Source organism: Mus caroli, unplaced genomic scaffold (assembly GCF_978045245.1).
Source record: "Mus caroli unplaced genomic scaffold, Mus_caroli_1 scaffold_10, whole genome shotgun sequence".
In the NCBI taxonomy this organism is placed as follows: domain Eukaryota; kingdom Metazoa; phylum Chordata; class Mammalia; order Rodentia; family Muridae; genus Mus; species Mus caroli.
Window position 1 is genome coordinate 58,271,429 of NW_028227265.1, and position 27,189 is coordinate 58,298,617.

The 27,189-nt window shown below is 47.8% G+C and overlaps 2 protein-coding genes across 15 annotated transcripts in view; one reads left to right on the plus strand and one right to left on the minus strand.

Annotated features, from left to right (window-relative positions):
- The window catches only part of Myo9b (myosin IXB), an 86,548-nt gene extending 85,340 nt beyond the window's left edge, over window positions 1–1,208 (minus strand). For 12 of the 13 annotated variants that reach the window (XM_029480423.2, XM_029480419.2, XM_029480422.2 and 9 more), the window contains exon 1: window positions 1,103–1,208. The gene's annotated coding sequence lies outside the window, so the exon portion shown is untranslated. Of the gene's footprint in view, window positions 1–1,021; window positions 1,073–1,102 lie in introns of those variants that run through there. The other variant, XM_029480414.2, reaches the window with a different exon arrangement.
- A 186-nt stretch (window positions 1,209–1,394) lies between these two features.
- On the plus strand, window positions 1,395–23,032 carry Haus8 (HAUS augmin like complex subunit 8). Of its 2 annotated transcripts, none has more exons than XM_029480295.2 (11): window positions 1,395–1,647; window positions 4,694–4,752; window positions 10,820–10,872; window positions 15,987–16,056; window positions 16,861–16,953; window positions 17,292–17,404; window positions 17,705–17,770; window positions 17,852–18,010; window positions 18,764–18,905; window positions 20,170–20,353; window positions 21,995–23,032. In XM_029480295.2, the coding sequence occupies exons 1-11, from the start codon at window positions 1,619–1,621 to the stop codon at window positions 22,143–22,145; spliced, it is 1,119 nt and encodes a 372-aa protein (XP_029336155.1). In that variant the 5' UTR covers window positions 1,395–1,618; the 3' UTR covers window positions 22,146–23,032. The 2 variants fall into 2 exon arrangements, with proteins under 2 accessions (XP_029336155.1, XP_021026197.1); XM_021170538.3 differs by having other exon boundaries at window positions 1,397–1,647; window positions 16,858–16,953.
- Window positions 23,033–27,189: the final 4,157 nt, after the last annotated feature.

Here is a 27,189-nt window from a genome sequence, read left to right on the forward strand (position 1 = left end):
AGGAGAAAGTGATGCCAATCAAAACCAGGCAGCTCCAAGCCCTTGTAGGAGCAGACAGGCCGGTGACAATAACTTTATAGTTGCTCATGCCACCTTCAGCCATTCCTAAGATACTGAAGTCTCAAAGACTAGACAATATCCAACAAGGTAAGGAGATACAACCTGAGGGGCTGCTAGGTGGATGTCTTAAAGTGCTGGAAAATAAGCCAAAGAGGCACAAAAGGACTCCCCTATAAAGCCTTGGGAGTTAGGGTCCCTAGAAAAAGAAGGGAGGGTTTGCTGGCAGCTGTGCCTCCAGGGGGCTGAGATCTCTGCCACCGCTGAGGTATACATTTCCTGTAAGTCGTTTTTAAAAACAAAAAAACAAAAAAACGTTTAAGTCCAAGGATGTGACTCTCTTAAGAGAGTGGCTTCCACCCTACCCGTCCCCTTTCTTCTGAAACGCAGTTCGGGTGTCAGAACCCCACCCCCACCCCGCAACCTCCTCTAGAGTCCAGCTACTCCTTTCTTGAGCAGAAAGTGATGTGCCTATCAAAGCAGAGAGAGAACCCAGAGGGCGCTGGGACTCGCCCTGGCGGATCACCCAGCTGTCCGGGTGTGAAGTCAGGAAGAAGATGAATCAAGAGGGGAAGGCGGGGGCGAGTCTCCAGAGGCTGCACCCCGTCATCTCCCTTTCCTCCTCTTCTCCACCCCTCCGGCCCTCTGAGGAACTGTTTTTTGGGTGTCTTTCCAGGCCCACTCTTTTAGACGTTCCAGCCCCAACAGTGGGTTGCTACAGACCGTTTCCCATTCTCTGAGCGCCCGGCGACTCTCTGACACCCTAGGGCTCAGACCGCAAGTGCAGAAGTTCCTTTCCCTAGCACGGCCCCTCGGCTCCGCCTTCCTGGCCTCCCCCTTTTCCTGAGATCCCCCCCAGATGCCACCTTAGCCACGTCCTCTCCTCAGCCGCCGCTGAAAGCCGCGGTAAGCCCGCCAGTCTCAACCCCCTCAGCGTCCACGCGTCCCCCAGGCCGCATCCTACCCTCACGTCCCACGACTTCAGGAGCAACCCGGTGCACAATCCCGGCTCGGGTCTCCACTCACGGCCGCCGCGAGAACTCACCTGGACCTCGGCCGCTGCGCGCCACCGGTCCCCGGCCAGCCTGCCCGCTGCTCCCGGCCGCCCCGCCCCGAAGCGACCAGCCTCGCCCGCCGCTGCCCCGTGCGATTTCACTTCCGGGTTCCGGAGGCGCTGAGTGGGCGGGCGCCAACTCGTCGGAGAGGCGGGGCGACTCGAGGTCCCGCCCCGCCTAAAGGCGCGCAGCGAACGCCCTCTGCGGTTGGTGCATTCCAGATGCCAAGTGTTCCGCAGCTGAGAGGGGCGGGCGCTATGATAGTCACACCCCTCCCCAGCAGTATTTTAACCCGCTCAGGTTGGTGCCGGAAGCCCACGCGTCTGAGGGACACTTTGGAGCCACGCCCTTTTTCGCTGCTCTTGGCCAGGCTAAACCAACTGTAGCAAGCTAGGAGCCCGCCCGGCGGCTCGCGTGAAGAGAGCACCCTCCGGCTTCCAACACTACTCCCTGCCTCCTAGCGGGCGGGACCCTGAGACGCTTGCCTTTGAGTGGAAGGCGGGAGAATGGCGGATTCCTCCGAGCGGGACGCAGGGTGAGTTGGGATCTCAGAAGGGCGGAATTTAGGGGCTCCTGTGGGTTGGCCAAAGACCAGATCCTGGGCTCACAGGCAGCGGAGCTGGAGTACTGGGATCCTATGAGCCAATGCCCGAATCTCTCCCAGACCAGAAGCCCTGGCTCTGAGCTGCTTCGGTGCGTGCTGGGGAGCTGGGGTCCCAGATGCAGTTCACAATTAGGGTTGTGCGTGGACTTTGGTGGACTTTCTCTCATTTTCCCCTTGGAGACAGTGGTGGTTTTTTTTGTTTTTGTTTTTGTTTTTGTTTGTTTTGTGTTTTGTTTTGTGTGTGTGTGTGTGTGTGTGTGTGTGTGTAGCTGACCCGGAGCTCTGTAGACCAGTCGCCTTGAATTCACAGAAATCTGGCTGCCAAGTGCTGGGTTCAAAGGCATGTGCCACCACCACCTAACCTTCCTTTTTTTAAAGGAAAAACGTGACTCTACATGGTAGCACGACTTTAGTCCCAGCGCAGACCTTTTCCTAGGCCTCAGGAGCTCTAGGGTTGCTTGTCGCACTCCCCTTTAGCCCTGACTCACTACACCCATGGGTGTTTGCTTAAGAGTCTGAAGGATGAGGGTCACGGGCTGTTGTGACCGTATACAGCAAAGGATACTCTGTGAAGGTCAAGTGGGTGGAACAAAGGCACTTGCCACCAAGCCTCATGATCTTATTTTGATCCATGGGTTTCATATGGTGAAAGTAGATAACTGATGTACTGGCCAGTTTTGTGTCAACTTGACACAGGCTGGAGTTATCACAGAGAAAGGAGCTTCAGTTGGGGAAATGCCTCCATGAGATCCAGCTGTAAGGCATTTTCTCAATTAGGGTCAAGGGAGGAGGTCCCCTTGTGGGTGGGACCATCTCTGGGCTGGTAGTCTTGGGTTCTATAAGAGAGCAGGCTGAGCAAGCCAGGGGAAGAAAGCCAGTAAGGAACATCCCTCCGTGGCCTCTGCATCAGCTCCTGCTCCCTGACCTGCTTGAGTTCTAGTCCTGACTTCCTTTGGTGATGAACAGCAATGTGGAAGTGTAAGCTGAATAAACCCTTTCCTCCCCAACTTGCTTCTTGGTCATGATGTTTGTGCAGGAATAGAAACCCTGACTAAGACAATTGCCTACACATTTTGTCCTCTGCCCTCCATGTGCATGTCATGGCACACGAGCACCACAAACTACATAAAATGTGAAATGCTGAAATGCTAAGAGAAGAGACCTATGGTAGGAGCCTCCTACACCTGAGACTCCCAGCCCTGAAAGGCAGCGGGTAGAGAGTAGGCATGCACAGTGGGCACAGGACAGGACAAGGCCATGTTACTGAAGCCTCTGTGAGTGGTGGGCAGGCTTTGGGGCACCATGAGGGACAACAGATGTACCTGCACTTTGTAGAACTTCAGGGCCCCATGTTCTCCCATATGCCCATGATTTGCCCCCAGTGCAGGGAGAAGCCAACATCAGAAGCCCCCAGCTCCCAGCCCTGCTTTTGACTTGCAGGTGTGTCCAGAAGAGGTTGGGATTCCCTGGAGCTGGAGTTACAGGTGGTTGTGAGCCACTTCACCTGGGTGCTGGAGACTGAACTCAAGTCCTCTGCAAGAGCAGCAAACACTCTTAACCTGTGAGCTGCCTGGCAGAGCCAGGGCTGTGAAGTGAGATTTATTTGCTCTCTGAACAATCCCAACAACCTGAGTTTAGGTCCCCAGAAGCCACATAAAAACTGGATGCAGTAGTGTCTTGTCTGTAATCCAGCACTTCCCACAGGGAGATGGGAGGCTAAAGCAGCACAGTCTCTAGGAGTAGGAGGAAGGGCTAGCCGGGCAAATAGAGCCATGGCTGAGAAAGGTAGAAGGTGAGAACCTACGCTGAGGTTGTCCCTGACCTTTACACAGGCACCATGGTACACACAGTGGCACAGAAGCACCTGTACTCATACAAACACCATTCAGACTTACATGAAATAAAGTAATAAAAACAAAAGATATTGAAAATACAACTATTTGGGGACTGAAGAGATGGCTTAGTGGTTAAGAGCACTGACTGTTCTTCCAGAGAACCTGAGTTCAATTCCCAGCAACCAGATGGTGGTTCACAACCATCTCTAATAGTATCCGATGCCTCTACTGGAGCATCTGAAGACAGGTACAGTGTACTCATTCATATGCATAAAATAAACCTTTTAAAAAATTCATTTGTGGGCTGGAGAGATGGCTCAGAGGTTAACAGCACTGACTGCTCTTCCAGAGGTCCTAAGTTCAATTCCCAGCAACCACATGGTGGCTTACAACCATCTGTAATGGGATCTGATGTTCTCTTCTGCTGTGTCTGAAGACAGTGACATTGTACTCACATATATAAACTAAATACATCTTTTTTTTAAAATCCATTTGTTTAAAAAAATATCACTATTCTGTGACATATGAACATTGTGTGATCCCAGATGTTGCTAAGTCAATAAAGTTTTGTTGCCACATGGTCCACCCATTCTGTCAGCCTCAGTACTAGAATGGCAAAGTTTAACAGTTACTGGTCATAGTGACTGGGCAGCCTAGAAAGCTGACCCTTTGCAGAAAAGTGTGTGTCATAGTCTCCTACCCCACCCTGCCACCTCATCCCTACAACTGGAGCTAAAAGAACAGATTCAGAATGTTCCAGGTCTTTTCCCTCTTGCTTTCCTTCCATCATCCACCTAGCCCCTGTGCCACATCCCTGTTAAATCCCCTGTCCCATCCCTAAGCCCTCATACCTGTCTGGCTGTTATCATCACATCAGCCTGATAAGACAGGGGTAAGCTCTTGTTCCTCTCTGTCCTATGAGGCTCTGAGTCACACAGAGGCATCTGAGGAGCGAGGGAAGCCTGTAGCCATTGTCCTGACTCCCACTACGGTGTGAGAAAGGTGGTATTCTTCTGTGGAGCCTGTCCTGGGAGCAGCCCTCACCTAGGGCCCAGCTCCCACTGTCAGCAGGAGGCAGGCAGCTCTGGGCTTTGCACAGCTCTTCTGCTGGATGAACAGCACATCTCTCTCCTCTCTTGCAGGAAGTCTGCAGCTGCTGGTGTTTGCGCTGTTCCCAAGACAAAGGGAAGGAGAGTGCAAGGTGAGGGCTGCCAGGGTCCTTTCAGGAAGTGTCTGTCTGTTTTGTCTTCATTAATATTTCTGTTTAGTTTTGTTATTCCGTGTGGATTCATCTCATTGGAGGCGTGTGTGTAGAAGGTAGAGGACAAACCATGGGAATCACTTTGTCCTACCATGTGTGGTCTCAGGCACTGAAGTGGGTCATTGAGCTTGGCTACAAGGACCCTACATGCTGAAATTCTTCTTGGCTCTGATTTCAGAGCGAGAGAATATGAATGTATTGCCATCTAGTTCATGAAAGGGTTGTGTTATTGTGGGTACAGGGGAGGGCACAGAAATGAGTCTGAAGCTTTCTCTGCTCAGTGGCATGCCTTTGGGGACTGGTAGTTTCCATCACTGAGGTGTCATTTGACTGCAGTGGGCCTCTGGAGAGTTGGAGTCTCTTTTGTCATGGCCTCAGGCTCTCAAGACAGGCCTCAAAGGTGCAGGTCTGGAGGCCAGGCCTGCATTCCTCTTCAGAAGCTGCATTCCCTACCCTGGATGGTGCTGGTGGCACAGGGCCACATATCCAGTTCCAACCTGAAACCTTCTGAGCTGGGTGGTGTGGGTGCTGGGAAGCAAATCCAGGTCTCTTGCAAGGGCAACAGCAAGTGCCCGTCAACCCCGTACTCTTGCTTTGCTTAAATATACTCTGGGCGTGGGGCACACATGGCATCCATGTGGGGGTCAGGAACAAATCAAGGGAGTTGTTTCTCCTCTTGTACCATGGCGGTCCTGAGGGTCAAAGTCAAGCCCTCAGGGTTGACAGTGATCCCTGGACCTGGTGGGTTTGGGGTAGGGAATGGGTGTTGATGGATGGAGCCCAGGACCTCACATAATGCTAGACCAGAGCCTAATCACTGAGCAACATCCCCAGCAGATTCTGTTTGCTTGTTAATAAGATGGCAGGGATGGAACTTGGGCCTTCATCATGCCAAAAGCACCCTATCACTTAGTGGCCCCAGCCTGGTAGTCTTGTTTGTAACCTCTGGTCTGTTTGCATGCTGCCTGGTTTTATTAATACAGTCATGTCCTCAGGGTGACACAATCTTCATGGAGACTCCTACTGTTAGATAACTGCACACAGGGACCAAAGGAGAACAGGCAACAAATGCAGAGATCTCACGGTGCTTGTATAAAGCACTTGAACTGTTAAGTCCAAGATGATAGAATGCTCAGAACTTTGGTGTCCCCACTGTTAGAAGTAACCAGATCTGACAATCCATGTCTTTCATCAAACCTGGGATTTCCTAGCTGGCATGGTGCCACATACCTGTCACCCCCCAGAACTTGGGAGGCTTAATCAGGAGTGTGAGGCCAGCCTGAGCAACACAATCAGGTGCTATCTGCATGTCTAGTTGGAACCACAAACCTAGCATGCAGACATCCCCAGCCCTGGAGGTAAAGGCACATGGCACACCAGAAACCCAGTGAGGCCCAGGTTGTTCTGATAGGGCAGCTGCTGGTTAGCAATAAGGGATGTTGCTTGGGATACCCAAAGGCTCTGAAACCTGGGGGTTGAAGGACCCAGCAGCAGGACAGCCTGTCTCAGCCTACTTACTCCTGAAGGAGGAAGGAGTCCTGAGTCCTGGGCTCAAAGCTGCTGGTAGCCCCATGACCTGGGCTGCTGGTGACTGCTGGGTTCAGGAGTAGTGTCTTGGTGGGGTCCTGCTGTGATGAGAGAGTGCGGCAGACCTTCTGAGGGCAGGCAGGGACCAAAGGAGAACAGGCAGTCGGTGTAGAGATCTTAGAGTATTTGTGTGAAGCAGGGCTAGGAAGTGGGATGCAAGGAAAGGGGAGCAGCAGGCTGTGTCTGTAGAGCTGAGGCAGCCCAAGCACAGAGTTCCCAGAGCCCAGGGGATATCAAGGGGTTCAGCAACATAGGGGAGGGGGTCCTGTCTTCCCAGGAAAGTCTCCATCAGAGACTGAAGGACTGGGCCTAGGAGGAGAGGGGAAAGATGAGGGAGGGACCGTAGAGTGGTGGGAAAAGAATGCACCTGTAAGTGAAGCAGGGCCCATGATGTGGGATGGGTGAGACTGGGCAGAGTTGGGTCTTACTGGTCTTACAATTGGGCCAGTGTCTTAGTCAGGGTTTTACTGCTGTGAACAGACACCATGACCAAGGCAAGTCTTATCAAAACAACGTTTAATTGGGGCTGGCTTCCAGGTTCAGAGGTTCAGTCCATTATCATCAAGGTGGGAGCATGGCAGTATCCAGGCAGTTATGGCGCATGCAGAGCTGAGAGTTCTGCATCTTCATCTAAAGGCTGCTAGTGGAAGACTGACTTCCAGGCAACTGGGGTGAGGATCTTATACCCACACCCACAGTGACACACCTATTCCAACAAAGCCACACCTCCAAATGGTACTACTCCCTGGTCTAAGAATATACAAACCATCACCTTCCACTCCCTGGCCCTCATAGACTTGTTCAAACACAAGAGTCTATGGGGGCCATACTTAAACATAGCATAATGCAAAATGCATTTAGTCCAATTTTCAAAGTCCTCATAGTCTATAGCAGTCTCAACAATGTTAATAGTCCAAAGTTCAAGGTCTCTTCTGAGATTCATTCAACTAATTAACTGTAATCCCCAAAGCAAGGCAGGAAACCAGCTGGACAAACTCCAAACTCTGCATCTCCATGGCTGATGTCAAAGCGGTCTTCAGATCTCCACTCTTTTTTCATCTTTGTTGACTGCGACAAACTGCTTTCTCCTGGGCTGGTTCCACTCCCTGTTAGCAGCTTTCCTCAGCATGTATCCCATGGCTCTGGCATCTTTAACATCTTTGAGTCTCCAAGGCAATTTCAATGTTACAGCTTCTTGTTTCAGTGTCTGGAATTCCACTTGATCTTTTGAACTCCTCCTAAGGGCTGGCCTCACTTTTCCAGCTCTGCCCTCTGTAGCACTTTAAGCTCAGGTTGATCCACTCCACTATGGCTGCAGTTCTTGGTGATCATCCCATGGTACTGACATCTCCAATACACTAGGGTGTTCCACTCCAACTAGGCTTCACCAATAGCCTCTCATAGACTCTCTTCAGGGTGCCAAGCCTCAAATCCTTTGCATGACCCCTTCAGTCCTGGGCCATCAACTACAGCTGAGGCTATACCTTCTCCAATGGCCTTCCATGACCTCTCACAGTACCAAGCCTCAGCTGTTCTTCATGACACCTTCATGCCTTCAAAACCAGTACCACCTGGGTGATTCTTACACATTACCAAGTCCAGCCACAGCACGAGGTACAACCTTGGCTATCTCTGGAACACAGCTTCTTTGTGCTCCCAGAAAACACTTCCCAAAAGATTTCACCTCAGTGATGCTGGTCTCTTCATAGTCATTGCTTATTTGTTAGCTCCAGCTAACCAGTATCAATTGTCCCAGTAGTTCCTTCCATTCTTAACTCTAGAGCCAGAGCCACATGGCTGAAGCTGCTGAGGAATTCTGCTGCTGGCAGGAATTAGAACATGACCCACTTGTACTATTACATTGTCACTGACTTTATGTTTTCCAAATCCTTCACTGCCTAAGCTTGGCTATCCTAGATCTTGCTCTGCAGATTGACCTTGAATGCAGAGATCAGCATGCCTGTCTTCTGGGATTAAAAGTGTGTACCACCATGCCTGGATTTAATTTAGCTGGGTAGGATCTTGCCCCAAGGTCCCACTCCCTTAATCTGTTATCTCCTAGAACACAGGATTTTGTTCCATTTCACTTCCTGGTAAGCCTTTAATACTCGAACCATATATTTTATATTTTTCCTTTCTAAGCTTGCTATGCTTGTTCAAATTTTTCTTCATAAGACTTAACCAGAGAACAAAGTCTCTGCTGGGCTTTTTTGAAACTTCGTTTGACAATGCAAATAATCTGAGTCTCTTCACCTTAGTCTCAGACAGACTTTTCAGACAAGGGCAAAAAGTAGTCACATTCTTCATCAAAATATCACAAAACCATTTTTTATGCCACATTCTGAAATTCTTCTCCTTTGAAATCTCTTGGGCCAGGTCAACACAGTTCAAATTACTCCCAGCAACAAAGTCTTCCATATTCCTACTAGGATGACCCATTAAGGCCCATTTAAAGCATTCCACTGCTTTCCAAATCCAAAGTCCCAAAATCCACATTCTTTCAAATAAAAGCATGGTCAGGCCTATCACAGCAATACCCCACTCCCAGTACCAACTTCTGTCTTAGTTAGGGTTTTACTGCTGTGAACAGACACTATGACCAAGGCAAGTCTTATAAAAACAACATTTAATTGGGGCTGGCTTACAGGTTCAGAGGTTCAGTCCATTATCATCAAGGTGGGAGCATGGCAGTATCCAGGCAGTCATGGCGCATGCAGAGCTGAGAGTTCTACATCTTCATCCAAAGGCTGCTAGTGGAAGACTGACTTCTAGGCAACTAGGGTGAGGATCTTATGCCCACACCCACAGTGACACACCTACTCCAACCAGGTCACACCTATTCCAACAAAGCCACACCTCCAAATGGTGCCACTCCCTGGTCCAAGAATATACAAACCATCACAGCCAGGCTGGAGGGCACAAGCTCAGTAGCCGTCAAAGGAAGCCAAAGTGTCTTAGGAGGCCTGCATCTTATTGAGTCTCATGAGGGTCCCACCCATGGTCAAGGCTGGAATCAGTGGAAGAGGAAAGCTTGTGACCATTTCTGAAGTGAAGAGGTGGCCATGGCTCATGCAGGGACTGACCATGCAGGAACAGGAGCCATGTGTACTGGCTTCCCTGTTCCTGGGCGGCTGACGGCTCTTCCTGCCTTCAGTTTGTTGTTGTTTTTAACCTGGTAGCTTCACTTCTTGAGAAGTACGGGTTGCTGAGGTGGAGAGGAACAAGGTCCAGCTGAGAGGAATGATTTAGAGTGCTCTGTGGTTGGCAAACGGGCTCTGATATATGTCCTGGGCACTCAGGCCAGTGTGTCTGTTTGTCTTAGCTGCAGGCTCCAGAGGGTTTAACTGAACCAGGGTCAGAATCCCACATATGGCCTGCATTTTCCAAGCTTTTTTCCTGGTTGCAAGCTCTGGGCAAACTTATTTGACTCTTTGCATCCTTTTCCTGACCTCTAGATACCTCGGCTGGATCTTGGGAGAGATCCCCAAATTCATGCCAACATGGTAGTGATATCATGGCAGTATCCTCTAGGGTTCCAGGAATGGATCTTTTTTCTCTGCTGATATAAAGAATAAGAAGGCAGTAAAAACAAGGCCAAGGCTTCCTAGAGTTGAAGCACAGAACAGACAGACTCCCCCAGGGAGGGGCAGATCCAGGAAGGCATGGGATGTTTTGTTGTTTAGGTTTGTTTCATGGTGAGTGAGAGGTGCCTATGCGCACACATAGGCTGCTCTGTTCTCTGGGACTAGAGAGGTCATTGGATTCCCTAGAACTGATGTCACAGATGGTGGTGAGCCTTAGGCCATTGAATACCCTAGAACTGACACTACTGATGGTTGTGAGCCTCCATGTGCGTGCTGGGAACTAAACTCTGAACATCTGCAAGAGCAACAAGCACTCAACCAATGAACCATTTCTCCTGCATCTTTTTAAAAAATTACACTTATTTACTTGAAGGGGGATGGGGCTGCCATGGTATACAAGACTGAGGTCAGAAGATGGTGCTCAGGAGTAATTTCTCTCTTTACATCTTGGTCCTATGCGTGGAACTGAGGTCATCAGGCTGGGTGACAAGCCTTCTACCCAGTGAGCCATCCCACCGGCCCCTGGCTTTCACTTTCTAGAATGTTTCTGTATTTGGATTCTACTTGATGCCCTGATGCTTGCAGTCCAAGGACCTGCATGCAAGAGGCATTCTATAACTGTCTTCTAAACACTAAGTATCCGATGATACTTAGTATCTGCTCTGTGCATACCTGGAAGGCTGAAGGAGCCAGTCTGCAGGGAACAGAAGGCTGGTTGATTTTCCTGTCATTGAGCATGAAGGACCAGTCCTGTTCTCCATTCTAGGGTCCTGGTCATGCTCTGGGTCTTCCTGGTACATATTCATATTCTATGACAAACATTGTGTCTCTTGCAGGAAGAAGAGTGGTGGAGTCCCGGTATCTGCAATATGACAAGAAAGCAAAAAAGGTAATGAAGTCCTTTACTCCTTGTACTGGCTATTTTTGTGTCAACTTGACACAGCTGAGTTATCACAGAGAAAGGAGCTTCAGTTGAGGAAATGCCTCCATGAGATCCAACTGTAAGGCATTTTCTCAATTAGTGATCAAGGGGGAAAGGCCCCTTGTGGGTGGGACCATCCCTGGGCTGGTAGTCTTGGGTTCTATAAGAGAGTAGGCTGAGCAAGCCAGGGGAGGCCAGCCAGTAAAGAACATCCCTCCATGGCCTCTGTATCAGCTCCTGCTCCCTGACCTGTCTGAGTTCCAGTCCTGACTTCCTTTGGTGATGAACAGCAGCATGGAAGTGTAAGCCGAATAAACCCTTTCCTCCCCAACTTGCTTCTTGGTCATGATGTTTGTGCAGGAATAGAAACCCTGACTAAGACACTCCTAAAGCCACTGTGAGTGGATGAGGTGGAGGGCACAGGGGCATCCACAGTCCGATCCTGAAGGACACCTTTGGGGCCTTTGCCAGGTTCAGGCTTAGACACAGTGATGAGTCTAGTGAGTCTAGCATCAACTTCTGTCAGTCCCCATGGTCTATGGCCCCTGTACCTCTTTACTGCCCCTCTTACTTTTGGGGCCTCTATTTTGTCAAGAGTGTTCTTAAAGGCCATCCCCTTGATAAACCAGGTAGTTTCTAAGGGGCAGGCACAGATAGCAGGCATTTGGTGTGGATCACAGGCAAAATTGCTGTGGGACATTTTGCTTTCCTGCCTAGAATGGTGTGGAAGGTCCCATTTAGGTGGCATTCACTTCTGGAATGTCTTGTGTGATATTTTCAGCTGTGAATAACAATGCCAGCAGTTCTTCCTATTGTCCCACACAGTCCTCCAGCACTCTGCAGTTCTCACCTAGAAGGGAAGCACATTCAGGTCAGGGAGTACCTTGAGGACTCCAGTCAGCTTTGTGGTCATTGCTGCAGTGATGCCTCGCTCTTGCAGTGTGTGGTCATCGCTGTAGTGATGCCTCACCCCTGCAGTGTGTGGTCATCCCTGCAGTGTGTGGTCATCCCTGCAGTGTGTGGTCATCCCTGCAGTGGTGTCTCGCCCCTGCAGTGTGTGGTCATCCCTGCAGTGATGCCTCGCTCCTGCAGTGTGTGGTCATCCCTGCAGTGATGCCTTGCTCCTGCAGTGTGTGGTCATCCCTGCAGTGATGCCTTGCTCCTATAGTGTGTTGTCATCCCCGCAGTGATGCCTCATCCCTGCAGTATGTGGTCATCCTTGCAGTGATGCCTCACCCCTGCAGTGTATAGTCATCCCTGCATTGATGCCTCGCTCCTTCAGTGCAGGCCTTTGGGCCTCTGGCCTCCATGTTCTAGATTATCTGTCTAGGTCAGTTTATAATCAGAATGTTATATGTTCAGCCTTTGCCTGGACTATGCCCCAAAAAGGGTGGTCGGGGTTCAAGGGTTCCTGGGGAAGTGTCTGGAGACCAAGCATCTCTTGAGGCCTGTGCTGTGCTGAGACCTGGAGACCAACTTCCTGTAATGTTCCCAGGATGACTATGCATACTACTACACTGCCATAAATCCTCAAAGCTTACAAACAGCCAACAGGACTACTACAAGGAAAAGTCCTATGTTGACAGTTACCACAGATTCTCACATACCCTACAGGCAGATTCCCAAAGATCCCTGGTCCGTTTAAGCTGCTGCTGCAGATGCCTTGAAGGCTTAGCCACAGTGCCCCCATGTGTTCACATATGTTTTGGTTCAAGATTCCTGATGCTGAACCTTCTCCTACCCCAGCAGGTGGCTCCTACATCTGACTGGAGTCTTTAGTATCTGTGTTGTCATGATAACACCTGCTGTTTTCTCCTGAGGCAGAATGGATGTCAGAAGGGCTGAGCCAGTGGGGCATTCTCTCACCGGTTGGGGATTCTTGGAGGGCTTCATCTCCATGTACTGAGTGAAGGTGTTGGGCAGGACGCCTGAATCTGAAAGTCAGTGTTTTCAGATTTCAGGTTTTGGATGAGAGGTACTTGGCCTGTGTGTGTGTGTGTGTGTGTACATGTGTACATGTGTCTGTGTGCATGCACATGCAGGCCAGAAATGAACACCAGCAGTCTTCCTCAGTCATTCTCCACCTTGTCTGCAAACAAACTCTCATACATCTGTGGCTCACAGATTAGGCTGGACAGGCTTAGAGTCGCAGAGATCCTTCTGCTACAAACCTTTGACCAGGTGTGTGTGTGTGTGTGTGTGTACTCTGTTAGCTTGTGCAAATCATGCATGCACATGTGGATGCCAGAGTGAAATATCAGGTATTTTTATTTTGTGACAGGGTCTTAATGAACTACCAGCTCTCAATATCTCATTATCCAGCAGGAGTCCCAGCATGACCATGGCCGGGGTGGGCACACACCTGGCTGTCAGGCAGGCAAGAAGCAGAGCTTACGTTCTATTCTTCATGGTTGATGCTCTTCTTGTCCTTGAGGGCCTGGCTGGCACCTGCCTGGAGGCTGCTGGCTCTGATGCTAGCCTAGAAAGCCAGGGCCATTGCTGATGGATGCCCAGAATGACCCTCATTCTTGGCAAACTTCTCTACTCCAGTCTGAATATGCTTGGGTGTTTTCTGCAAAGAGTGGGTTTTAGTTTTCTTGTTCCATCCTGCTGCCTCCTTGTTTTCTTCAGAGGGTCACCTGCCCTAGTGATGAAGAGGGGTGTGAACCATAGCACCACCCCACCATGCTTCTTGCTGTTCTGTGGTAACTGTCAACATAGGACTTTTCCTTGTAGTAGTCCTGTTGGCTGTTTGTAAGCTTTGAGGATTTATGGCAGTGTAGTAGTATGTATAGTCATCCTGGGAACATTACAGGAAGTTGGTCTCCAGGTCTCAGCAGAGCACAGGCCTCAAGAGATGCCTAGGTGTTGAAGGAGGTCCAGCAGGTGTGCTGTTAGTTTCCTGTGTCTGATGCATGTGATTGTCCCCTGCTTAACAAAATGTGTGTCCTGTATACACAAAACTCTTTAAAAGAGTCCCCCTGGCCTCTGAGAAAGAACATCAAAGGGAAGATGGCTTGGCCTCTGTAGTGGCTATTCCTGGTTGTCAACTTGACTATATTTGGAATGAACTACAATCCAGAATTGGAAGGCTCATCAGTGACCCTAATCTGGAGGCTGGGAGATAGAAGTTTCTGATCTGGATCTTGGTATGGAGATCTTGAGGCATAGTGGCTATGGATTCCAGAAAATTAAGACAGGGAGATCTCCGAGTTCAAGGTCATCTGGGATTAAAGGTGTGGTGGCACACACCTTTAATCTGGGCTACACCTTCTGCTGGAGACTATATAAGGACATTGGAAGAAGGGAGCTCTCTCTCCTTCGCCTGCTTGTCCTGTGGGACTGAGTAACTGCTAGATCCTTGGACTTCCATTCACAGCTACTACTGAACCATTGTTGGGAATTGGTCTGCAGACTGTAAGTCATCAATAAATTCCTTTACTATATAGAGACTATCTGTAAGTTCTGTGACTCTAGAGAACCCTGACCAATACAGAAGTTGGTACTGGGAGTGGGGTATTCCTGTGACAACCTGACCATATTTTGGGGAGGACTGTGGAAGGACTTTGGAACTTTGGGCTAGAAGATCCATTTGGTGTTAAGAGCTCTGTCAGATGTTGTATAGGAGCTTGGAAGATAATGTTGAGAACAGTGAAGAAGATGGAGGCCTGGCTTGTGAAATTTCAGAGGGAAGATTAAAGACTCTTATCAGGGCCATTGCTGTTTTGATTGTGAAGATTCTGTGGTTCTGGTTAGCTGGGGCTGAAGAATTAGCTGTGATTAACAAGATACCAGAACTACTAAAGCAAAACCTTTGCATTACTGGGACTATTGATGCTGGTTAGCTGGAGCTAAGAAATTAGCGGCGATTAAGAAGAGACCAGCATTAGTGAGGTGAAATCTTCTGGGAATTGTTTTCTGAGAGCACAGAAGCTGTGTTCCAGAGATAGCCAAGGTTGTACCTTGTGCTGTGGTTGGACTTGGTAATGTGTAAGAGTTAACCAGGTGGTACTGGTTTTGAAGGCATGAAGGGTCATGCAGAGCAGCTGAGGCTTGGCACTGTGAGAGGCCATGGAAGGCCATTGGTGAAGGTGCAGCCTCAGTTGCAATTGATGGCCCAGGACTGAAGGGGTCATGCAAAGGATTTGAGGCTTGGCACCATGAAGAGAGCCTATGAGAGGCTATTGGTGAAGCCTAGTTACAGTGGAAGACAGCAGCATTTTGGAGATGCCAGTACCATGAGATGACCACCAAGAACAGCAGCAGCAGTGGAGTACAGGCAGCTGGAGCCTAGAAGACAAGGTGTGTGCTACAAAGGGCAGGGCTGGAGAAGTGACCCAAGCCCTTGGAGGAGCCCAGAAGATCATGAGTGGATTCCAGACATTGGACAGTTGGGAGTTTGATTTTGATTGTGACTGTTCCTTGATATTTTTCCCTCTTGAAGGAAGAAAATATTTTAGTGGACCCCACAGTTAAGAGACTTTTAATTGTAAAAAGACTTTGGATTTTAAGATATTGGATATTTTAAAAGGATTGAACTTTTAATATGTAAAGACTGTGGGACTTTTAAAGTTGTTTAGATCTTGGGGATGAATAAGAAACTAAGGGTTGAGGCTTACTAGTGATGTGTTTGTGTGTCAAGTTGACAAGGGGTCAATTGTACTGGCTAGTTTTGTGTGTCAACTTGACACAGGCTGGAGTTATCATAGAGAAAGGAGTTTCAGTTGGGGAAAATACCTCCATGAGTTCAGCTGTAAGGCATTTTCTCAATTAATGATCAAGGGAGGAGGGCCCCTTGTGGGTGGGACCATCTCTGGGCTGGTAGTCTTGAGTTCTATAAGAGAGCAAGCTGGGCAAACCAGTGGAAGCAAGCCAGTAAGGAACATCCCTCCATGGCCTCTGCATCAGCTCCTGCTTCCTGACCTGCTTGAGTTCCAGTCCTGACTTCCTTGGTGATGAACAGCAATGTGGAAGTATAAGCTGAATAAACCCTTCCTCCCCAACTGCTTCTTGGTCATGATGTTTGTGCGGAATAGAAATCCCGACTAAGACAACCTCCTAATTCTCTGTTCCCATAACAGGTGTCTGTAGCGGTCAAAGAAGAGAAGCCACCTGAGGGAAGGAAAGCCAGCACAGTGCCTAGGAGCAGAGGTGGGGCCTGGCTGTGGGAGAGGGGCAAGTGGCTGGGTATAGGGACTCTAGGATCAGGAAGGAGGCTGCCAGGCATTCCCCAGAGCAATGATGACAACCACACATAGTCATGCTCATAGGCCAGTCTGATCCAGACAGTCCCTCATTTCCCAGGGGATTAGAGAGTGTGTCAGGTTAGCAGTTGAACTGGCCATCATGGAGTCTCTTGTCAGAAAGGACAGGGTTTGAGTGTTTAAGGGAGCATGGGGCAGAGTGTCAGAGGACACAGCCATATGTCCACAGAACACCTTGCAGATCCAGAGAGCAGGGAGGGAGTGGCCAGGAGCTCTTGTTTGCTGATGCCTTAGGGGTTCTGCAGAAATTACAGCCCAGTGGCACTTGGGAAGTGGAGGCAAGATCAGTTCAGGGTCATTGACCACATGGGGAGGTTGAGCCCAGCCATGTGCAGCGGCACCAAAAACAACTACCAGCAATGACAAAATGAAATATAAAAAATTGATTGCTCAGCTTTGATACTGCTGACCTGGCCAGGTGAGTCCTGCTCACCAAAGTCTCCAACAACAGCTGTGGCTCCACCCACCAGAAGTCACAAGGAAGTGGCCCAGCTCCAAAACCAAATGTGTGAAAACATTGCAATGGCTTAGGTACTGTTTCTACTCAGCTGCAGAGCTCTCGGAATCTGTGAGAGTCCAGCACACACACACCTGAAAGAAACAGTCCTGGGGGCCTCAAGCAGTACTAAGGGGTGTGGGCCTCTGCCTCACTGCCCAGTGGCACTGACCTTGGCATTTTTTTGGGCAGAAGAGAGCCAAGTGATGGGGACAGGCAACCTGCAGTCTACCATGCTAGAAGGGCATGGCATGAATCCACCAGACCTAGACCTCTCCGCCATCGATGGTAAGTGATTTCTTTATTTTAGGGCTAAGCTTTCAAGGATAGTCCCCAGCCTTGGCTAGCCCTGTTTGATTCACTCTGTGACAGCAGCATTAACCTTTCATGTACACCAAGCCTGGGATTGTGAGTCCCAGTGTGTTCCCAGCTTGCCATGCAGATCTGACGACCTGCCAAGTGGGGTGGTGGCAGCAGGTGTAGGTCCCAGGTGGTGTGGCAGCCACAGGTGCAGGTCCTATGCAGTGCTGGGGCAGGAAGATTGAGTCTTAGGCCAGCCTGGGCTACCTCTTCAAACACCAAGTGGAAAACACACTTTTTTAAAAACGAAATGGTCTTTATTTCAGACAAAATCTTGTCCAGGAAGGCTTCCTGGCCAGACAGGGAAATGACAGACAAAGCTAAATCCACATCTTTTATCAGCTGTGATAAAAAAAGAACCCTTCGGAAGAAGAGACGGGTGAGCATGAGAACAGAGAGAAGGTCTGACTCCCTGCACCCAGGGCTCCAGGGGCAGAAGCAACTGGCCCTGGTGGGTGGAGACCAGGGTTATGGTGCCTGTGGGTCCTTCCTTGCTCAGGTCAGTGTGCCCACATAGTGAGCAGGGACAGCCATAATTGTATCTCAGGCAAGATGAGAGTGTGGCTCCATCTTAGCCTAGCAGACATGTTCTATTTGAACCTATAAAGCACACAGAAGTGGGGGTTCTGCCATGGGTAGAGCCAGGCCCACTGGAAACTGAAGCTCTGGACCCCTGCAGGATCTGCAGGAGACCATGGACATGATGGAGTCACAGACACTGCTGATGACCCTGCTGTCTGTGAAGGTGAGCAGAGTTCAGCCTCACAAGCACCCGTGCATTTTCTGTCTTGTCCCCACCCTACCTGAGTCTGTCTTGTGCCCGTAGATGGAGAACAACCTGGCTCTGCTGGAGGAGAGGGCAGAGAAAGACTTGGCAGCCATGTGCCATGAGAAAGAGAAGCTGCAGAGGCAGGCACTGGAGCTGCGGCGCCAGCTGCTTCTCCGGCAGAAACATCAGGAGCTGGCTGCCACCCTTGATGCCCAGGTAGATCTGATCATGCTCCTGGAGTGCCCGAGGGACACGAGGGAGTGAGAATCAGGGTTCACCATTTGCACTCTGACCGCTCTGCTCAGGCTCCTGGTGTCAGCATGTGCTGTATTAGGAAGTTTGAGGGGAAAGGGTTTATATCTGGCTTACACTTCCATATCATTGTTTATCACTGAAGGTGGTCAGGACAGGAACTCACACAGGGTAGGAACCTGGAGGCAGGAGCTGATGCAGAGGCCATGGAAGGTACTGCTTCCTGCATTGTGCTCCATGGCTTGCTCGGCCTGCTTTACTATAGAACTCAGGACCACCAGTTCAGGGATGGCATCACCCACAGTGGGCTGGGCCCTGCCCCATCAATAATTAAGAAAATGCTTTACAGCTGGATCTTGTGGAGGTATTTCCTCAACTGAGGCTCCTTCCTTTCTGATGTCAACTTGACACACAAAACCAGCTAATACATATGTGTATGGACACCTATCACACACTGTGCAGAGTAATCTTTGGCACCTGCCAGCTCTGGTGGCAGGAAAACCATCTGCCATCCCACCCTGGTGCTTAATGAAGTGACTGTGTCCCATCCAGGGCAGGGCAGATTGGATCCTGTTGCCTGGACAGGCTGGTCCAATAAGACTGGAGATATGCAGTATCAGAGCAGGGCTTAGCATATGCAAGGCCTGTTCTGTCCACAGTTGTCCTTTCTGTGTGGGTGAGCACAGCATGTCTTACAGTGTCCACTCCTACCTGCAGATTGAGGTGCTGAGTCCTCTTCAGCCTGTGTTAGAGCGCTTCAAAGAGGAATACAAGACACTGGGCAGAGCCCTGGACACCACGCGACACGAGCTGCCCATGCAGGCAGTCCACATGGAAGGAAGTGGGCAGGAGCTCCTAGGTAGGCATCTCCGTAGCAGGAAGGAGCTCCAAAGCCCGCATGTGACATTCTAGGTGCCTCAGCTCTGGCATGGTATCAGAACCCATGTCTTCACCAGTGTGGGTAGGACATGGGCAGCTGAGTAAGAGATACTGTCCCCAGGGTGCTGAACTCACAGTGGGATGGCACTAAGGGAAGGGGTCCCTGAACTGGTCCTGGGCCCTAAGAGTGGGGTAGGGGTGTTTGTGAGGAGGTCACTGGTAGACCAGTGCTGTATGCACTTTGGTGATTCTCTGGAGCAGCACACCCCAGGGGGATGGCTTAGCTGCATAGGCTTTGCTTACTGCTCTTACCCTCATGTCTAGTGGTTGCTTTCAGGACCCTTAAGGACAACTGAGGTTACGGACGCTCAAGTTTCTCCTAGAAGTAGCAGAGTGGGACTGGGCACAGTTGTATGTCTGTAACTCCAGCTCTTGGAGACTGAGGCAGGAGGGGATCATTAGAGCTCAGTAGTTAGAATCCAACCTGGGCTACACAACAAACCATAAAAGGAATAGTGGCCTACAGCTATCATTTCAACACTTGGGAGCCTGTGAGATCCAGGTTATCCTGAGCTACAAGTGAGAACCTGGCTCTAAAAAAGGACACAGTGTTGACCTCTGGAAACTAAACTCCCCATAGCTGGCTTGCTGTACCCATCACTGACCTCTGCACTGACTGCTAAGGTGAATACAGAATGGCAGGCTGTATGTACTGCAGACCCATGCAGGGAATGGGGATTTTAATCCTCTGGCCTGTGTTTGGTTGCATGTGTAGTGCAGGCCTGGGCCCGGGACACTTGTGGCTGTCAGAGCAACAACACCTCCCACAGCTGTTGAAGGTGCCAGAAGCTTGGTACTTTGTAATGGGAGGCCAGGAAGGACAGGGTCCAATGGAAGAACAGAGGATGAGAGAGCAGAACAGCTGGCAGCCTGGAGCTTCAGCTCTTTTGGCCCACAGGGAGCTCTCCTGGGCAGCTGTCTATGCGGGTGTTTCCTGTGCATCTCAGCCCTGGGCATTCACCTTCCAGCCTGTGCCCTTGGCACATTCATTTGCCAGGGACAAGACAAGTAAGATCTCTGCTGAAGTGCCTCTCTCCCTTTCCCCTTTATCTCTGGAATGTGAGAAAAGAGCCAACTCTACCACCAACACCAGCCTTAACTCCAACTCCAAACCCAACTCAACCCAAACAAACGTTGCTTTGGAGAGCAGAGACCTGTTGCAATGACCTGTGTCTCCTCCACAGATGATCTGGAGCCAGCCCTGAGGATCACCCTGCAGCTCCTGGGTGATCTGAGCATCTGCTCCCCATATGCCACTGCACAGGTGCAGGGTGCCAGCGCACAGGAGCCTGGAGCCAGCACACAGCTGAATTGTCTGCTGAAGGAACTGAAGGGCTTGGTCACTGAGAAAGACCTGGAGCTCCGCAGGTGTGGGGCTGGCCTCCCTCTCTAACCTCCTCCCTACTCCCTTTATTGTGCCCCTCCATCCTCTCCTTTCTTTTCTGTTGGGGCACTGGGAATAGAACCCAACCCAGTTGGTATCTCAGTTGAAGTCTGGTTCTGTCTGGCTTTGAACTTATAGCAATCTCCTGCTTCAGCTTTCAGACATCTGTAACACCAGGCATATGCCATCACACCCAGCTATTGTGGGCTAGAATTTTGTTACATGCCTACACCTTTGTGTGTGTGTGTGAGTGTGTGTGTGTGTGTGTGTAAGAGAGAGAGAGAGAGAGAGAGAGAGAGAGAGAGAGAGAGAGAGAGAGAAAGAGAGAGATTGATTGAGATTGGTATTTGGGCACATACATGATGCCAGGGCATGTGTGTGTGTGTGTGTGTGTGTGTGTGAGAGAGAGAGAGAGAGAGAGAGAGAGAGAGAGAGAGAGAGAGAGAGAAATTGAGATTGATATTTGGGCACATACATGATGCCTGGGTATGAGGGTAGAGGGTACAGGACAGCTTTGAGAGTCAGTTCTCTCTTTCCACTATGTGGGTCCCAGGGATCAAAATAGGCAGGATTGGCAGCAAGCACCTTCACCCACTGAGCCATTTTGTCCACCCCAAGAGAATCTTGCTTTGTCTGCTCTCACAATGCTAAATGTATTTAGAGAGATGGATGCCTAAAGGACTCTGCAGGGACTCTGAAGCATGCTACACCCACAATGTCCTATACAGTAGGTCAGCCATCACTCAATGGACTGGGGTCTTTGTCTTGCTCCCACTATCTGGCCAGGACACAGTTTCCGTGTCTGTATCGGTAGAGCAGATGCACCCAACATCCACATTGTGGCTCATGCCCACAGCCACCTAAAGCCTGTTAAAGTCTATGTGGACTCCTTGGCTAAAGGGATAGACAGAAGGCATGACTATGTAATGATGGACTGATGCTTACCTATTGGGTTCACTCCAACAAGGTCTCCTCACATAAACTTTGCTCCCTGTTGAGGGTGTGGAAGATCCCAGATACCCAGGAGTCTGGGGCAGAATGAAGAAATGCATTCAAGGTTGGCTGCTGCTAGCATTATGGAAAAACTATATACAGGACTCTTGCTTGCTAGGCTTGACAGCAAAGGCCTATCATCTAAGAGGGCTGAGGCAGGAGGATCATCAGTTCAAGATCAGACTGGGGAACTTGGATACTTTCTCAAGAAGTAAAAAGAGGGGGGTCTGGGAATGGAGAAAACTCAGGATTTCTTACTCAGCATGTACTAGATCCTGGATCTGTCTCCAGCAACATGGACACACCGTGCATATGTGGACACATACACATGCCCACCAAGTTTGCAGCCAATTCAAGCATTCTATCCTGCCTTACAACTTTTGCTCACTTCCAAAGACACTTAGGGTTGTAAGATAGCTCAGCAACTAAATCCTGAAGTCCTGAGTTCACTCTCCAGGACTGACATGGAAGGAAAGAACAGATTTTTGTAAGTTGTCCTTTGACCTCCACAGGCAAGCTGTGTGTTTTGTGTACCACACACCAACTCATAGTTTTTTAAAATTGTTTTTCTAAGAGCTCCATTAGAGTTTTGGCTACAAGCAAAATTGTCTCTTCTCTTTTTCTGTCCACAGACTTGTCAGCCAGGTGGTGGAACTTTCCTCCCAGGCCAGTAAAGAAGCCGCTTTGACGAACCAGGAAGTCTGGGAAGAGGCAGAGGGTGCCCTCACCAGCAGCCAGTGGTACTTCAGTCCAGATGCCTGCAGGGATGATAGTCCCTCTTAGGACAGGGTGGGTTACAGCAGGCCCAACCCTTGATTGCCTCAGGCAGCCTGTCCTACCTGAGTATTTCCTAGCTGGCCTTTCTGCTCATTTATGTTTCCTCATGTCTCCTCCTTGTGGACTGAAGGAAGTTTGGTGGTCCAGTATTCTGAAAGGCTTGTGCACTTTGGTTTTGGTTTGCTTTGGTTTTTGTCTTGATGGTGCCATTGAGGTGGGAAGGAAACACCAGTCTTGGCCACACCATCTGCTGGGTTTGGGTTCTAAACTGAGTAAAGAAAGCAAGCTGAGTACAGTGTGATGCGTTTGTTCTGCCCGCTGCTAACTGTGTGTGTGAGACTAGTTAAGCAGCATCCTTGACTTCCACAATGATGGATGCTTCCTGGGACTGGGAACCAATTTACTTCTTCTCCCCCAGGATTATATTGTTAGGGTAAGTTGACATCACAGCAGGTGCTATGCTCAGTTCTCAGGAACCCCAGGAGACTACCAGAAACTGTGATACCTATGGTACTGGCTGGTTTTGTGTGTCAACTTGACACAGGCTGGAGTTATCACAGAAAAAGCTTCAGTTGGAGAAGTGCCTCCATGAGATCCAGCTGTAAGGCATTTTCTCAATTAGTGATCAAGGGGGAGGGCACCTTGTGGGTGGTACCATCTCTGGGCTGGTAGTCTTGGGTTCTATAAGCAAGCAAGCCAGTAAAAAACACCCCTCCATGGCCTCTGCATCAGCTCCTGCTTCCTGCCCTGCTTGAGTTCCAGTCCTGACTTTCTTTGGTGATGGACAACAATGTGGAAGTATAAGCTGAATAAACCCTTTCCTCCCCAACTGCTTCTTGGTCGTGATGTTTTGTCCAGGAAGACACTATGAAATAAACAAAGAGTTTTGGTTTTGTTTTGTTTTGTTTTTTATTATATGATACAGTACCTAGATCACTCTCCTTACCGCTCTCAGTTTAGGAGAACAATTCCCAAGTCTAGGGGTTTGAGATATATATGGAAAGATGTATACACTGGGGCTCTTGAGCCCTGGCTTTACATGATTGCGTAGAGGAAAATGAGTGCTGTCCCAATAAGATTTGCTCAGACAGATGTTTTGAGCAATTACCATAGACAGAAAACAAGATATTCCATCACAAAACCAAATTTACACAAAATCTTTCCATAAATCCAGCCCTAGGAAGGATAATAGATGGAAAATAACAACACAAGGAGGGAAACTACACCCTAGAAAAAGCAAGGAAGTAATCTTTCAACAAACCCCAACAAAGATGGCCACACAAACATGATTCCACATCTAACAACAAAAATAACAGGAAGTAACAATCACTTTTCCTTAATCTCTCTTAACATCAATAGATTCAATTCCCCTAAAAAGGCATAGACTAACAGACTGGATACACAAACAGGACCCAGCATTTTGCTGCGTACAGGAAACCTACCTCAGTGACAAAGACAGACACAACCTCAATAAAAGATTGGAAAATAATTTTCCAAGCAAATGGTCCCAAGAAACCAGCTGGAGTAGCCATTCTAATATCAAATAAAATCAACTTTCAACCAAAAATTATCAAAAAAGATGAGATAGGACACTTCATGCTGGTCAAAAGAAAAACCTACCAAGAGGAACACTCAATTCTGAACATCTGTGCTCCAAGTGCAAGGGCACCAACATACATAAAAGAAACTTTACTAAAGCTCAAAGCACACGTTGCACCTCACACAGTAATAGTGGGAGACTTTAATACCCCACTCTCATTGATGGACAGATCCTGGAAACAGAAATTAAACAGTTATAGTAAAACTCACGGAAGTTATGGACCAAATAGATTAAACATATCTATAGAACATTTCATCCTAAAATAAAAGAATATTAATTTTCCTCAGCACCTCACGGTACCATCTCCAGAGTTGGGTATAAAATCCGGCACAAAATAGGTTTCAACAGATACAAGAAGATTGAAATAATCCCATGCACCACATCAGATCACCACGGACTAAGACTGGTCTTAAATGCCAACAAAAACAACGGAAAGCACACATACACATGCAAGCTGAACAACACTCTGCCCAGTGATAACTTGGTCAAGGAAGAAATAAAGAAAAATTAAAGACTTTAGAATTTAATGAAAATGAAAACACATCATACCAAAACTTATGGGGCACAAGGAAAGCTGTGATAAATGGAAAACTCATAGCTCTAAGTGCCTCCAAAGAAACTGAAGAGAGCTTAACATTAGCCACTTGACAGCACACCTGAAAGCTCTAGAACAAAAAGAAGCAAATACACCCAAGAGGACTACATGGCAGGAAATGATCAAGCTCAATGCTGAAATTAACCAAGTAGAAACAAAAAGCTATACAAAGAATCAGCAAAACTAGGAGCTGGTTCTTTGAGAAAATCAACAAGATATATAAACCCTTAGCCAGACTAACCAGAGGGCACAGAGACAGTATCCAAATTAGTAAAATCAGAAATGAAAAGAGACATAACAAAATATATCTTAAAATAATTATTCTTTTTGTTGAATATTAACAGTTGAAAATATTAAAATCATGTACAAACATGGAAATAGTGATAATTTTTTTCACTGTGCATGAAATTAGCATTTTCTTAATGTTTAACTTCAAAGAGTTTTTGCTATTCTGAAATTTCTAAAGTATACTTACTGATAAAATAATTTCTTTCCTAGAAACACTGATAATCTTTTTTAAGTAAACTGTTTTACAATGTACACAGATATATAATTTTTAAATACTCTCTTACTAAGTCAGGTGGTATCATATAAGGGCTTTTGAATATATTTCCTAATGATTCATTTTTAATATTTTATGCTACTTTACTACGCTTAACTCCCAAAGAATATTTTTTATGTTTTGAAACAATTTAGTATTCATCATTAGATACAGGATCCCCAGTAATGGATAGTATTAAATATTCATTAATGATATTTTTGGGTATGAAAGGATATGAATATAAAAGTTGAACAATTTTTATGTGTTATTTGATACTCAAAATACTCAATATTATTAGTATATTTAATGTGTAAAATGCATTTAAAGAATGAAAAAAATTTAAGAAAAAAAAGACAAAAAAAAAAGAATTCTCAGTACATGGAGCACACACCCTGAGTACTTCCATTCTATTGAAATTGTGTAAAATTAACAATTGAAAGCAGACAGTTCCTTAGTGGGTAGTGGTTCAGTGCCGTGCAACCCTCACAGCTGTCCATTCCAGAACTTGTCCATAGTAGCCCTAGAATACCCATCATTCCAGCCCCTGGCAGCCTGTTCTGTTTCCTGCCTCGGTGGACATTGCTTGTCAGTGGGGTCACACTCAATACACACAAGGTCTGTGCTGGGATATTTCTTTGTTTTAGTCATGCAGACCAGGCTGGCCTAAACTTCTTGTGTAACCAAGGATGTCCTTGTATTCCTGATCCTCCTGCCTCCACTGCCCCAGTGCTGGGGTGACAGGTGCAACCACCTTCAGATTACATTTTGGGGGATGGAACCCAGGACTCTGCATGCTGGGTAGTCACCCTGCCAGCTGAGCAATAGCCACTGTAGACTAGTGCAGGATTCCTACTGTACCTGAGGGCTGTTCCCCTTGTTGTTGGACTGACTTCTGTTAGTTTCACTGTGTTCTGTTTAGTTTGTGTTTCCCTGACCTGTCCATTGATGAGAGTGGGGTATTGAAGTCCCCCACAATTATCGTGTGAGGTCTAATGTATGCTTTTAGCTTTAGTAAAGTTTCTTTTATGAATGTGGGTGCCCTTGCATTTGGAGCATAGATGTTCAGAATTGAAAGTTCTTGGTAGATTTTTTTTCCTTTGATGAGTAGGAAGTCCTTCCTTATCTTTTTTGATGACTTTTGGTTGATATTAGAATGGCTACTCCCACTTGTTTCTTGGGACTATTTGTCTAGAAGATTGATTTCCAGCTCTTTCCTCTGAGGTAGTGTTTGTCTTTGACACTGAGGTATGTTTCCTATATGCAGCAAGATGCCAAGTCCTATTTACGTATCCAGTCTGTTACTATATGTCTTTTCATGGGCAATTGACTCCATTGATGTTAAGAGATATGAAGGAATAGTGATTGTTGCTCCCTGTTATTATTGATGTTAATTTTATGTTTGTCTGGCTATCTTCTTTTGGGTTTGTTGAAAGAAAATTACTTTCTTGCTTTTTCTAGGGTGTAGTTACTCTCCTTGTGTTGGTGTTTTCCATCTACTATCCTTTGTAGGGCTGGATTTGTGGAAAGATATTGTGCAAGTTTGGTTTTGTCCTGGAATATCTTGGTTTCTCCATCTATGGTAATTGAGAGTTTTGCTGGGTATAGTAGTCTGGGTTGGCATTTGTGTTCTCTTAGGGTGTGTATGAGATCTTCCTATAATCTAGCTTTCATAGTCTCTGGTGAGAAGTTTGGTGTAATTGTGATAGGTCTGCCTTTATATGTTACCAGACCTTTTCCCCTTATCACTTTTAATATTCTTTCTTTGTTTAGTGTGTTTGATGTTTTGATTTTTATGTGCCATTAAGAATTCCTTTTCTGGTCCAATCTATTTGGAGTTCTGTAGGCTTCTAATATTAGTAGGGGACTAATATCCAACATATATAAAGAACTCAAGAAGCTGGACTCCAGGAAATCCAATATCCCTATTAAAAATGGGGTATAAAGCTAAACAAAGAATTCTCAACTGAGGAATATCAAATGGCTGAGAAGCACCTGAAAAAAATGTTCAACATCCTTAATCATCAGGGAAATACAAATCAAAACAACCCTGAGATTCAACCTCACTCCAATCAGAATGGCTAAGATCAAAAATTCAGGTGACAGCAGATGCTAGCAAGGATGTGGAGAAAGAGGAACATTCCTCCATTGTTGATGGGATTGCAAGCTGGTACAACCACTCTGGAAATCAGTCTGGCGATTCCTCAGAAAATTGGAGATAGTACTACCAGAAGATCCAGCAATTCCTCTCCTGGGCATATACCTAGAAGATGTTTCAACTTGTAATAAGGACACATGCTCCACTATGTTCATAGCA